This window comes from Trachinotus anak, unplaced genomic scaffold, assembly GCF_046630095.1.
Source record: "Trachinotus anak isolate AG129_WGS33_773 ecotype Australia unplaced genomic scaffold, CSIRO_AGI_Tana_v1 ptg000013l, whole genome shotgun sequence".
In the NCBI taxonomy this organism is placed as follows: Eukaryota; Metazoa; Chordata; class Actinopteri; order Carangiformes; family Carangidae; genus Trachinotus; species Trachinotus anak.
Window position 1 is genome coordinate 9,223,395 of NW_027273864.1, and position 14,205 is coordinate 9,237,599.

A 14,205-nucleotide genomic window follows, 5' to 3' on the forward strand; every position below is an offset into this window, starting at 1 on the left:
GACTGCATCACTGGCATCATCCCTGACCTACACTGAGGCTCATAGACATTTAACACCATTTTCAACCATGAATGCTTCCATATAGACACACAAAAGACATGCATACTGTATTTTTATGAGGTGGTGGGACATGTGGTTTGTACAGTTACAAGTAGACACATGCGTAATTAAAGATAATAAGATAAATAAGATTTTATTCAGATTGGATAACACGATGCTCCAGCTCTACTCCTTTGTTGCTTCAAACCACACAAGATTCAGTCATTTGGTAGAAACATGTCTTGAGATTTTTGTGACCATGCATTGTCACATGAAGCTGAGGCTCTGGCTTTGATGAACTCTTGCCACCCAGTGGCCGTATGCTGTTATTGCATTTAACTGACTCACTTGTCCCCTCTCTGCCCCCCTATCTCTTTCCCCTCAACAACGATCCTGTGGTGCTGTGGCGTCATCTCCCTGAACAGAAGGGGTACACACAGAGGAGCTGGACAATGACCTAGGTAGGCATCTTTTCTTTTCCTCCACCCTGTTTGATATACATCTGTCAACCCAGCGTTCACTATGTCATCCCACTGCCAGTGTGTGTCACTTTAGTCTCACATAGGCAGACCAGTCTGTACAGCGCTGGAGAATGTTTTGGGACTTGTTTTGGTGGGACATTTGCACATGGGAAAGTGAGCACTGTCATTAAAATGGCTTATTCCCCTCAAAGAAAACACAGCAAAAACAGCAAAGACGCATATCAGCTGTGTGACTGCGCAATCCAAACCTTCATCAACACTTGCTATTTTCAGCGTGTAGGTTGACAGCTCAGAAAGAGAGGAGAATGCCGCCTAATGGCAGGCTTATACCCACAGTCTACATCTGGTGAGTCAGACTAGTGTCACCTTGGTTTACACACATTGAAAACACTGTTGAAGTTCAGATAGTTTCAGCTGAATTTAAAGAGGTTGAAAAGGGTCAGTGGAGGTAATGGAGTGACCGCAGTTAATACTGCAAATCTACATAATCGCGTGCCCAACACCACCACGAGCAGCTCATACAGAGTCACTGACAGTTGGTGAGAGGTGACTGTGACAGTGACTCTAATCTTCTCGAAATGAGACATTATGCTATCAGAGATTTGACCTTTATCTAGCCTGACCTCAGTCTGTGGCTTTGACAAACACACACACACACTGTATGTGATCAGAAAACTGGTCTTACACACAACTGTCAACTTACCCTTATGCTACCAGCCAAGCAGACACACCGCACACACAACACACTCCCACATCAACGAGCCGTCATTTCATACATGAGACGACGGCTGATTGGAAGAAGATGTTTATAATGATGATTTCCTAATGGGCGTCTGTCTGAGGCAGACAGCAACAGGCCCTTCTTTCCCCGAGGCCCATCAGCACTAACCAGCCTATCAGACACAGCAGCGTGGCCACTTGTGCAGGATAAATGGTGTCTGGAGACTGTGCCGTGCACTGGTAATGAATGATGTCATTCCATCAGAGGAGATAACTGATTAATGATTGTCCCAGCCCCTTTATGATGAACCTGTCGTGACTTCAACCGAAAGAACATTGAGATGCAGGGATGAAAAGAATAAATACACTAATTTCATATTGTGTGCTTATCATATTCAAACATTTGGAATGACGCTGAATGCATATTCCTATTGTCATGGGAAAAAATGACCCCTCCCTGAAAATACTTGTGCTAGCTTGATATGTAATTATTTTCAGTTTTGTAAAATGGGATATGAAAGGGTTTTGTTAATTCTCAATTTGTTGCTTCCTGTTTATGTATCGGACCTGAGTATAATTTTTCATCATCGGCTAAAGCTGTGCTAATCAATTCTATTTATTTATTTATTTCTCTCTCACACTTTTCTCCAGTAGCAGACAGCTGTTTTCAGGAAACAGCAATACAAATGAAAGACAGAAAGAGCCCAGCATCTATCAGGCTTCCACTCTTAAGCATTTTCAGCAGCTGCCATGTTATAAACATCAGATCGGGCGAGGTCCCTGTCCATAAGACAGCCCTCGACTGGATGAACACGTTCAATAATTATTGATCAGCAAACTCCAATACAGGTGGACAAAGAAGTGCAATTAACTTCAGTTCTCTGAGGAGGAGCAGACTCAGGCATTTTATGAACAGCAGCACACACATGCACAAATCCTCACACACACACACACACACACACACACACACACACACACACACACACACACAGACACACACCGTCTCCCTCTGTAGCACATGCTTACTCAGGAGAAATCAATCACAGCACTGTATCCAGAGAATGAGATGCAAACAGTTAAACGTGTAATTCATCACGCTTGAATTCACAATATATAGCAGAAGGTGGGAGGTGGGAGGAGGGGGGCAGGGTGGGAAGAAAACATTCTCTTTCTCTTTCTTTTTCATTTGCGTTGCTGAAATGTATACCATACTGTTAAGACGGCTGCAGCACCAAACATCCTGTCGGTTCTCTCTCTCTCTCTCTCTCTCACACACACACACACACACACACACACACACACACACACACACACACACACAGACACTCGCTCACTACACACCACACACAGGTGCTCCTCCAGGAGCGGAGCTAGTGCAGTGTGAAATCAAGTGGGTGATTAAAATTTTGCGCAAGGCCAGGCGGGACCACATTCCATTTAACGTTCCAGTTCAAAACATCTGAATGATAATTCACCACGCCTGCTTTGTGGGTTCACCCTGTACAACACCAATGCTGTAACCTTGCATTGCTTTTTTTTGCTGCATGTGCTTTTTGTATTAAGCTGCTTTTAGCAGGTGAAGAAAATATGGAATAATAGCAGCTTGAGTTGTTTACAAGCATCAGATTGACAGTGGGATTGCAAATTTATCCCTGGTTATTTTAATTAGCTTTTAAGCCACAGCGGGTCTGACAGTGACTCTCATCTACAGTCCAGGCTGTAGCGTGGTGTGTGTCGCCCACAGACAATTTAAACATTCCCATCCTGCATTTTTATTGCATCTACTGCTGACTCCACTCCAACCAAGGGCCCTCGTCATTAGAAAGCAGAGGGAGGCTCTCCAAGTTTGATGATTGTAATTACCATCTACTCGCACAAAGGGCGAGGCATAATTGGCTGAGGGTAATAATATGTAAAACGTATACATCACAGGAGAGGATTACTGGACAATCTGTGTTTGTAGCCAGTTAGAAGCCTCTGACATTATCTATATGGAGGCCAGCCAATAATCATTGCTGCTGTAATCAGACTATAGAACTGAATCAGATGGCCCTGTTTGAAATAATGGCATCATGCTCTCTGGCAAACACTGTAGAAACAAGATTGCACCATTGGGCAATTACACACTGCTAAAGTGGCCCTCGTCATATTCATATCTTTCCTAATCAGTGTGGATTACCAAGAATTTCACTTAAACTTTCTGTAAAAATGTCTTACTTGCATGCTTGCATCACTGTGAGTAAGCAGCTGCTCTCAACGCCACCTCCTCATTTGACACTGGTTTTCATTCAAGTCAGGGTGAAAACTCTTAAGCAGGAGGTGGCACAGTTGAAGTCAGGTAATTCACACGAAACCACGAGTTACTTATGTAAAAAATTAAACTGACAGAGAGCACAGCCTTTCTGTTCAGCCAAGGACAGATGTCTTTTCACTAATTTAGCCATTAAATTAATTAGAAATGTGTGTCTTTGTTTAATTGTGTGGACTGTTTCTCATTATGAGGAAAAGATAAGGGGAAAAAGCCATATGTCACGATGCAAAAAAAAATCCTTCAATCATCTTCTGACTTCCTGCTACATGTTGTCAGAGTCAACTCCCTTCAATCCCAGTATATTTGTGTGTTTTTGCACTCTGGTTACAAAGCCTCAATTGTTCCACCTTCCCTGCCCCAGTTTCCTTTCCTTCTTACCTTCACCTGTCCCTCCCTCTGTGCTTTTTTCTTCACACTTTCTGTCCCTCCAGCTGTCTGACCCCCTCACCACTCCTTTCTCCCACCTCCTTTTATCTCTCCATCCCTCCATTCATCCATCCATCTCAGCCCAAGGGGGTCTTGCTCTGTTCTTATCTGATGTGTGGAAATGTCAGCAGTGTGAGGGGACGGAGGGGGCAGCCAGTCAGCCTGTGAAGCTGTTGAGTCACTCTGGCCCTGGAGACTGACTGACAGGCAAACACAATGGAGAGGCAAAAGGTCTCCACTGGCCTTGCCACTAATGGCTCAATACATGGCCTCCAGCAACTTCACAGCCTTGAGCTTTCCTTGTTTCTGCTGTCTCACTCTGTCTTTGTTTTCTCTCCATTTTTTTTAGAACTTCCACCAGGGTGGGAGAAAATAGACGATCCAGTGTATGGGGTCTACTATGTTGAGTAAGTGACGACACTACATACACTCATATGCAAATGCACACGCTGATGCTGCACCCAGGCTTGCATTTTTCTTCGTGGCGTAAATAGAAATGCTTCCACACATTTTCGGTCTGACAAAAGAAACTCTTGACCTGTCTGTAAATAGGAGCAGCTCTAATGTGTGTACAGCTCTGCTGTGTGTGATGTCACAGCCAGATTTTGCCTCAGCTATTCTGGTCTTTGTAGACTGGAAAATGTAGGCCATTTTGTGTGTGTCATTTGGGAAAACATGCAGTGTGTGTGTGTGTGTGTGTGTGTGTGTGTGTGCGCGTGTGTGTGCATGTGTGTGCATCTCATCTTGTGTGACAACCAGGGCTTCAGCATTAATATGAATATATTTCATGTGTTTCAAAGCAGCACCTGCAGGCTCAAGGCTTTGCCGTTTCTATTTTTTTGTTCCTCTTTGTGCCTGCAATAATTCTTTTTTTCTGTAATACACATTATTCACCATATCCTTCATTTGATGTGTAATATGGTGCTCTCAGGTATAATATTTCGGAGCTGGCAGGTTAGGGAGGAAACCTCCCAGGGTCGGTGTGTGATGTGAGAGGCATTTGTAGTTTCTTTGAATTAAGCCATCATCATAATGGGATTTATTCGATGTGATTTGTGGGTGTGATTGTGTCGTGCGTGTCTCAGACAGGTGTTTTGCTGTTCATGTGGATGGATGCATGTGTATTGTGCCACTGTGCGCCACTATTAATCAAAGCTTATCACTATGTCTCCCCTCCCTGTCTTGACCCTATCTCTCTCTTTTGTTATCTTCTCCTCTCCTCTGTGTCTGTCCTCTCTCCCCGTCGGGCTTCACTTTCCTGCTGGTATTTACTTCTTGTCCGACCTCCTGTATTCTCTTCTTATTTTTTGTGTTTCCTATTATTCGTTCCCCTCTGCCGTTCATTCCTTCCCTCCATCCACTCATCCCTCCTTTCACCGTCCCACAGTCATATCAACAGGAAGACCCAGTATGAGAATCCAGTGCTGGAGGCTAAGAGGCGCAGGCAGCTGGAGCAGCAGCAGCCTCAGCCCCAAAGCCAGCAGCCACCTGAAGGTGAGCGCTACATCCGAGGTTCGTTCACAAGCCCCCACCAAGGGCGTCATTTCCTTTCTTTCTATTCATGTGTGTGAGTGAGTGGTCTGCCTATGAGTCTGTATGGGCACGTGGGATTGTGTCTGTCTTTATACCAATTAATGCTACAGATCTTCTCGATGTTGCCTGCTACTGCTTTATGATTTGCTAAGTGCCCTTCCATAAAGGCATAACTATTATTTGCGGCTGTACTGCGCAGCCTTTTTTGAAGTTAATTTCTGTTTTCTGTGTTGCCTTCAGATATTTGTTTGTGGTAATAACTTAATAGCTTTTCTTTCCCCAAGGAGAGGACAGGTAAGTTTGGCTTCGAATGAAAGTCATGCGCCTGCTGAAGAGAGTCTGCTCCTTAATTTGTGTGACTTCATAAAGCACTAAGTGGTGGCAGTAATAAAAGTAATATAACGTTGCAGTGTCAAAAGGACTGCTGCTCGCACAGCTGCCAAAACTCAGCCAATAGGTGACCTTAAGTTTCCCCTGCTTCCTGTCTTGAACTTGTGCATTCACAGGACGCCCTGCAGAGAGATTAATAGTAAATGCAGGCCAGCCTACAGGGGGACTCTCCTATCACACTCCACCTTCTGCTCATTCAGCAGAAATCATTCGATTCCACTCGATTACCTGCTGACTTTACTCCCGTCTGAAAGCTCAATCTCTCTTCAAAAAAAACTCAATACCTTCAAGCGGGGTTTTTATCCATTTTTTTTCTTTACCTCTGCATTGATTCCGTCTTACTGTTAAGAATATTAATGAAGGTTGCGGTCTGATCAGTGCTGCGATGCTGTAACAAGGTGATTAATCAAAGAAGGTGCTCATTGTGAAGAAATAGGTTGTTCTACTTGCACAATTCCTACATCCATTTTCACTGCAGGGAGCTGTGTGTGACTCATTCAACCTGGGTTTGCACATGATCTCAGTGTTCCCCAATAGAGGTGTGAAACTGTAATCTTGGTTTCACAAGGTCTCTGCTAGTTAGACTTTTTGAACCACTGTCATTCACATGTTGCTCTGTGGGAAGTTTATGTAAGAGCAGGAAATATGTCGCTTTTACGGAATAATTTTTAGCCCTTCTTCCATCACTACTGACTCTAGCTTCTAAACTGGCAAGGTAGGCCACATTGTCCCTGAGCCCTTAGCCCCGTTTTCTTCCACAAGCAAGGTGGCTGTGCACCTGTCCAGACCCCATCTAGAGAACATGTGCCTCTTGCTGTTGCAGAATGGATCGAGGACTCGACATTGGCCGGGGCTCCCCTGGCCAGCTATGCTGCCAACCACCAGGAGACGTACAGGGACCCTCAGACAGGACCCACAGTGCCCAACGCAATGGGACAAAAACGTAAGTTCTCATCTATACATATAGTGTGAAATCTAATGACAACACTATTTTTTAGTATTTTATTCTATTATTTCAGTTTTTTTGCTGTGTTACCCAGAGGGACTTATTATGAGTTAAACCAAACTCAGCTCTTACAGTGTAGTTTGCTTTCCTCACCCCTGGCCTCAGGCCAGGTTTGAGTTTTCATGATGGAAGAACAGTTATGAATTGACACTATAAAGCATCTCCCTCTATAGGTCTCATCATATATTCTTAACAAGTAAAATAAAAATCCATCTCATTCATTATGTACAGTAGACTTCATTTTTCCAAGGAAGCTCAAGGCAATGTTTACATTTTTGTGAAGACACACTGAGTGTAACTCTGCCAAGTGCAGTGTTATTTTATATATGTGCACCATCTGTATTTACTGTGGTCGCATGTTGATTCTCATGGAACCTCTGTTATGTCACTCCCATTTTTGGATCAAATAATGGCCTGATTTCACCCATCATTTAGCAACACACACACCTACAGACACAGTGTCTAGCCATTGTGTGTGTGTGTGTGTTTGTATGCAAGTGTGTTTTTCTCCTGGTTGCCAGCTCCTTTTATACCAGCCTCCCACTAGCAGCTTGTCTAATTAGCACAGCCATGGCAAAGAATTAACTGCCTCACCCTGTCTCCCTCTCTTACTCTAGCTTGCTGCTCTGTCAGTCTCCTTTTCCTTTTCCCCTCATCGATCTCTTTATTTTATAGCTCACACTGGCCATCGTGCCGGCTTTTGTCTCGTCTCCCACTACTGTCTGCTTTGGTTCAATTGTTTGTTTCTGTCCGTCTTTCCATCTTTCCATCTTTCTCACTCTGTCTCTCCCCACCTCCCACCCTCTCTGACGTCCTGTACAGTCCTAGGCCTTGACATTCCTCCGGAGAAAGGCGTCATCTGAAATCTCTTTATCTCACTCCTTTGCTTTCATGTTTCTCCTGCTTCCTGGTCTGTTCTTACATCTCCGGATCCCTTGTGGATAGAGCCGCCATCTCAGCTTGCAGTTTTGTTACATCTCGCCTGTTCTGAAAAATGCTGTTCAAAGGCATTGCACACAAGAACACACACACACACACACACACACACACACACACACACACACACACATACACACACACACACACACACACACACACACACACACTGCTCAACACCACAAGCACAAGGACACCAACAGAGCCCAACGGTAATGCATTTTTCATCGAACACATAAGCTGTTGCACTGCCATAACCTAATGTGGTTCTGCAGGTCACTAAACACACATTCCTCTGTGGTCTCTTCTTCTTAATGTACAATCCCTTCTTCTCCCCGTTCTTTTTCATGCTTTCCTCCACCTCAGCCACCGTCTCCTCATTCACTGGTGTGAATATGAAGTAATTAATGTGAAGTTTCTGTAATACGTGTTACACATTTTGCCTATTAATAGGCGTTTACAGTTTGTAGCTGTATTCAACTCATTCCTCTCATTCTGAACAGCGAAAACCTCACTCCACTTCTTGATTTAGACTGATACCATCTCATATCTTTCTTCCTTTTATCCTTAATGCCACATAATGAGGTAGAGAAGGCAAGAAGAAAGCAAGGAAGACTGAGTAATTGGGTCTAGATTGCACTGTTTGAGCAGTTCTCATGACTTAAGAGCATTGTCAAATGTGCACCGTAGATGTTTCTGTGTTAATTAAACCCTCACAACTGCTGTTGAATAAGATGGATGTTTTACTGCCAGTAGCCATTCATCAATGTGGAGCCCTGTCTTGTATGAACATGTTTGTCATATGACCTTAAATTCAAAACCACCTTATAAATGAAAAGGACCCAACATACACCAATGTTTACAGTTGACAGACCAAAAACTACTTTTTTTAATGTCTATTTTTGGAGTATTGATGTCCACTGTGCAGGCGTCTTTTAACTGTGCTTTTGACTCCAGGCACTTTTAAGTAATCAATATTGCTTTGGTTGCTACAGTATCCATATCAAATAGTTTACAAGCATTGTGTACAGCTGTTTCACCAGCTAATGTTACCCTTTATAATGAGTATAAATGTAGTTGCCAAATAAAACCATGACCAACACCAGCAGACCCACAGAAGACCCAGTATCAATGCTCAAGTGAGTGGCTGAAGCCTAGAAGAGGTGGCCCTGAGAGCTGGGATTACACCAGGGATTTCCCCCATCTTCTATCACATGCAATCTCACTTGTGTATCAGGTTCCCTTCTAACCTAATTAACCCAATTATTATAATCACCCCATTCTGATTCATGTTGTGTCACCTGGGCGATCAGTAAACAGCCAGTAGCCACATTGGTGTATGAGAATGGTCTAAACTGAATCATCTGTGTTTGTGTGTCCAGGAGGGAAGCCTTTCTTTACTCGAAACCGATCAGAGCTGAAGGGGACTTTCATCAATACCAAGCTGAAAAAGAGTCGCCGGGGGTTCGGTTTCACTGTTGTTGGAGGCGACGAGCCAGATGAGTTCCTGCAGATAAAGAGCCTGGTCCTAGATGGACCTGCTGCCCTTGATGGCAAGATGGAGACAGGTTGGTGCACTGAATTTATTAATGTTTACAAAGGAGGAATACCACTGTGTATAAAGAAGGAAGTGCAGTGTCCACTAAATGAAACTCTGGCATTGGCAGGAGCATGTTTTACTTTACAAAATTAACTAAAATCTTCTTCTCCACCTCTAAGGTGACGTGATTGTGAGCGTCAACGATACATGTGTGCTCGGCTACACCCATGCCCAAGTTGTGAAGATCTTCCAGTCCATCCCAATCGGCTCCATGGTCAACTTGGAACTGTGCCGTGGCTACCCACTGCCCTTTGACCCCGATGACCCCAACACCAGCCTGGTTACCTCAGTGGCTATCCTTGACAACAAAGAGCCCATCATTGTCAATGGCCAGGAGGCCCCCAACAGCTACGACTCACCTTCCAGCCACGGCAGTCAGAACAACAACGGCTCGACCAATGGCGGGGCACCCCTCAACGGCCTCCCCCGACCCCACAGCCCCTCTGCTGAGGTGGCTTCTGATACCTCTTCCCAGCACGGCTACCCCAGCGATGTGGTCACCTTGGCCTCATCCATTGCCACACAACCAGAGCTCATCACTGTACACATGGAGAAAGGAGACAAAGGGTTCGGCTTCACCATCGCCGACAGTCCCGGAGGTGGGGGGCAGAGAGTGAAGCAGATTGTGGACTACCCTCGCTGCCGGGGCCTCAAGGAGGGGGACATTATCGTGGAGGTGAACAAGAGAAACGTGCAGAGTATGTCTCACAACCAGGTGGTCGACCTGCTCAGCAAGTGTCCCAAAGGCAGCGAGGTCACCATGCTGGTGCAAAGAGGTGAGTGGAGGGAAATCTCTCTTTATCCATGGGTGTTGTGTCAATACATTTGTCAGTCGTGTCGTACCTGATGAGAGCAGATGGAGACGAGGGAGGTAGAGGAAACAGGTGTCAAGTTATATGGCAGTTTGATTCATGTGCCCGTTATTTGAAGCATTGCTAAACAAAATGTACCTTGAATCTGCTTGATGCTGTTGAGAATAGGCTTCTGCCTTAGAGGCTGTTCCAGCTCACACAGAGCTCTTTTATTGACACATATTTATTTATTCATGTAAATAGAGGTTGGGAGCAAAAATGCAATCGCAAAGAAGGCAACATAGAGGGATAATTATGGTAGGGAAGGAGAAAAGGGGCCGCAGAGAAAGTTAAAATAACATTTGAGGATGTGGCTGAAAGTGAAGTGGGAAGAGAGAGTTAGGCACACTGAATGGTATCGACAGTCAGAACATTATAGCTGTCTTGAAATGGAAAGGTGGCAGAGAGAAGGAAAAGTTAAAAGGGGAGATGGAGGTAGTATGAAAAGAAGGGTAAACACAGGAGAGAAACTCAGGTTTATTTGGTGCTTCATTTTAGGGAGTCTGAATATTCATCTTTTTTTCCAGTCTGTCTCGCACTCAGCTTCTCTCTCCTCCCAGGGTCTGTTTTGCTTTGTCTGGGTTACTTTTGACTTTTAGTGGATTTCAGCTTTAAAGATGCCATCAGTTGTGCTGGCACGCCTTTTATCCACCCACCTACTTTCCTGACTTGGTTTGCACTGAAGCCTGTGACATTTTGCTATTGACATACATTTTCAGTGTTAGCCGGTCAGTGTTAGTGCAGCAAAAACAGTTTCGCACCATGTGAATGCTGCTCCTGAGCGTGCAGAACTCGTCTTTTGTCATGGCTTCTGATTGAAAATCACTGTCGCACAGAAGCACAATATGGAAACAAAGCAACTGTGAATGGAGGATAAAACTGAAATGATTGAATTTCAGTATTTTCCCTCCAATCACTCTCAGACTCACAGACCTCCAGACCTCTAAGCTCTAAGCGCTTACTTGTGATACAAGTAATTGGACCATTTTCTTTCTCAGACTGTCCATAGCTTGCTTTGGGGCTTATTAATTCAAATAACTAAAAGGTTTTTGTGCATGTGTGTGCGCACACACAGTTATATTCTCTGTAGGGTTAAGTGCTCGGGACTGTTGAGGGAAATTGGTCAGATGAATGGCAGCCAAGTCACACTGTAGTCTCACATTGAGTCTCTGTCTGTCTTTCTGCCTTTTTCTTTACATGTGACTTCACCTTAATTAGTTTCTCCGTCTATTTCTTCGTTTTGTGACACTCTGTCTTTGTCTCACTTCTTGTCTCACACACACACACACACACACACACACACACACACACACACACACACACACACACACAACTGTTCCACTCCACCCTCTCTATGTTTTGCTAATGAGCATTTCTTCATCGAGTGTACATAAGCTCATGAAGTGATAGAGCATCATCATGGGAAGGGGCTTAATGGACTGTCAATAAAACAGAAGGCAGTTAAGATGGGCTTGTGTAAACACCACAGTCATACAGATATGACTGTGATCGAAGGAATCGCACTGACCCTAAAACACAAAGGTATGGATGATAATAATGCATATGGAACATTTTAATTGAACCAGCATCATTAGATGTCTTTTAATGGTTGGTTTATCCTACTTACGGTTTGGTGTGAGGGGTGCAATTAATCTGAGGAACATACAAACACGAAAGCCAATTTAATCTTTATCATTGAAGCACCCATCTGTCTGGTTCTTCATGCAAATTAATAATACTGTAGAACAAAGGTCGGCTTACTGCACACATTTAAGCACCAATTGCTGGTTACTGTATGTTTTACAAACAGCCTTTCTGCTGAAGAGCCTGTTGACTCTAACATCACAACACAGCCAGTAATTAGAGAGCCAAAGTACAAATTGGAGGAGTGCAGCATGTCAATGTCTTTTATTTCTCCTGGCTTGGTATCAAACCTCCATATTTTTGGTACCAACAGAACCATCTGTAGCACTGAGTACCTTTTAAACTGTTTTATTTGGGCTAAGATCTTGTACAGCTGCTTGTGTTCAGACAACAGCTGTTTGGCTTCTTTTTTTAAACAAATAAAAAGCTTATAGGAAAAATATGTTTATATTCCTTAAAGCAAGGTATCAAAAGAAGCATTGTTTTCGTATTGGTACCAAAACTATATCATGTTGATGCTACTATTGAAAAAAATTGACTAACACCCAGCCCGGTTAGAAACCAAAATGATATTCAATCTAGCTGCAACTAAAAATTGTTTCTATAATCTTTTAATCCATTGATTTCTGTTTTGTCTATGAAATGTCAGAAAAAAACTAATAAAAAAAGTAAATTACACTTTCCTAGACTAAAACCCATATTCTGTTTACAGTGATTTAAAAAGAAAACTCACACAAAGCAGCAAATCTTCACACCAGAGACTGACTGGTATCTGTGTTTTACAAATCCCTAAAGCAGTAATCTGTTAATGAAGTGTTGACTGTTAATTTTCTGACTAATTGATTAATTGACTAATTGGTTCAGCACTACAGTATAGGCAAAAAAAAATCATTCAGTGAGCCCATATGTGACATTGTAAAGAACTGAGTAAAGAGTTCATCTACACGTACCTTCTAAGTGAATAAATTAAGGAACATATAGCAGGACTCCACTGAAGCGTGTGCACCGGTGTGTGTTTCTGCTCCCACTGAATTCCCACACATTTCCTTCTGTCCTTCAGATTTTCCCCATGTTGAGCAGTCAATTTGCTTTCACCCTACGTTTTCTGACGTGCCAATGCCTGGCTCCCTCTTCATCATTCACATGCCACATGTGTTGCCAACATATACACACAGTCAAACTCCATAGAACATACAACAAGGCTCTAGACACAGTTCCTTAATTATTCTCCCGCTCTTATTCTCTTCACTGCTCTCACTCTGCAGCTCGCTCCACCAGTAGCAGCCAGGCCCACTGGCCTCTAATTGGGGTCCTGATGTCAGCTTTGCTTATCACGCACATACATCTTTTTCTCTCTTGTGCTCTCTTTTACTCTCACTCTCTCTCCATCCATCAAGAATCTCTTCTTCCCCTAGCAAACACTGTTTGTGCATGTGTACACGTACACACACACACACACACACACACACATACACAAACACACACACACACACAGTTGGTCTTAAACATGAACCGTCATGCATCCAATTATAGATTCCTTGCAGAAAGACCCTGCTACAGTCTTAATTGGTGGAGATCCACCCCTCCTCCACCGACCCTTCCCTCTTTTCTGTTTCTCTTCCCTGACTGCCAGTATGTAGATTCACACCCGCTCGCCCACATGAAGACCGGAGTCAATCCCTGAGGACCAGCACGCAAAGATACACACTCGTTACGGGGCTGGGTGCAACAGTGTGCCCCCTCACCCCTCTCCCACTAGCTTTCTCACACTGTGTGTGTGTGTGTGTGTGTGTGAGAGAGAGAGAGAGAGAGAGAGAGAGAGAGAGAGAGAGAGAGAGAGAGAGAGAGAGAGAGAGAGAGAGAGAGAGAGAGAGAGAGAGAGAGAGAGAGAGAGAGAGAGAGAGAGAGAGAGAGAGAGAGAGAGAGATGCATGTTGGAGAAGAAACACTGTGAAAACCTGGTCATTTGAATCTCATTTATGATTTTTACTCTCATCATCTCTGTGAGTAAGCTACATTAGCTGTGAATTATCTTTTTCTTTTTTTCCCTTTTCAGTCAAGTTAATACACACAGAGGAAGAACCATCCACAGGTCAACCTGGTTTTAGACACTTTGTACTCTGGAAGTGCTGCCTGTACGCACATGGGCATGATTTATTACTTCAATCAAGTCTGTGTTTCATGATACTCAGTTCTTTCATTTGTCTAATTACACAGCTCTAATGTGCTCATTTCCCCCTGCCTGTCTTCTCCTGCCCCCACTGATGC

General features: G+C 43.8%; 1 protein-coding gene across 11 annotated transcripts in view; it reads left to right on the top strand.

Annotated features, from left to right (window-relative positions):
• The window catches only part of magi1b (membrane associated guanylate kinase, WW and PDZ domain containing 1b), a 133,793-nt gene that overhangs the window by 90,026 nt on the left and 29,562 nt on the right, over nucleotides 1-14,205 (top strand). For 9 of the 11 annotated variants that reach the window (XM_071492989.1, XM_071492991.1, XM_071492982.1 and 6 more), the window contains 6 exons: nucleotides 465-500; nucleotides 4,328-4,385; nucleotides 5,366-5,490; nucleotides 6,725-6,844; nucleotides 9,226-9,411; nucleotides 9,563-10,219. In XM_071492989.1, the coding sequence (XP_071349090.1) occupies nucleotides 465-500; nucleotides 4,328-4,385; nucleotides 5,366-5,490; nucleotides 6,725-6,844; nucleotides 9,226-9,411; nucleotides 9,563-10,219 (1,182 nt within the window). The remainder of the gene's footprint in view (nucleotides 1-464; nucleotides 501-4,327; nucleotides 4,386-5,365; nucleotides 5,491-6,724; nucleotides 6,845-9,225; nucleotides 9,412-9,562; nucleotides 10,220-14,205) is intronic. The other 2 variants (XM_071492990.1, XM_071492983.1) reach the window with 1 other exon arrangement.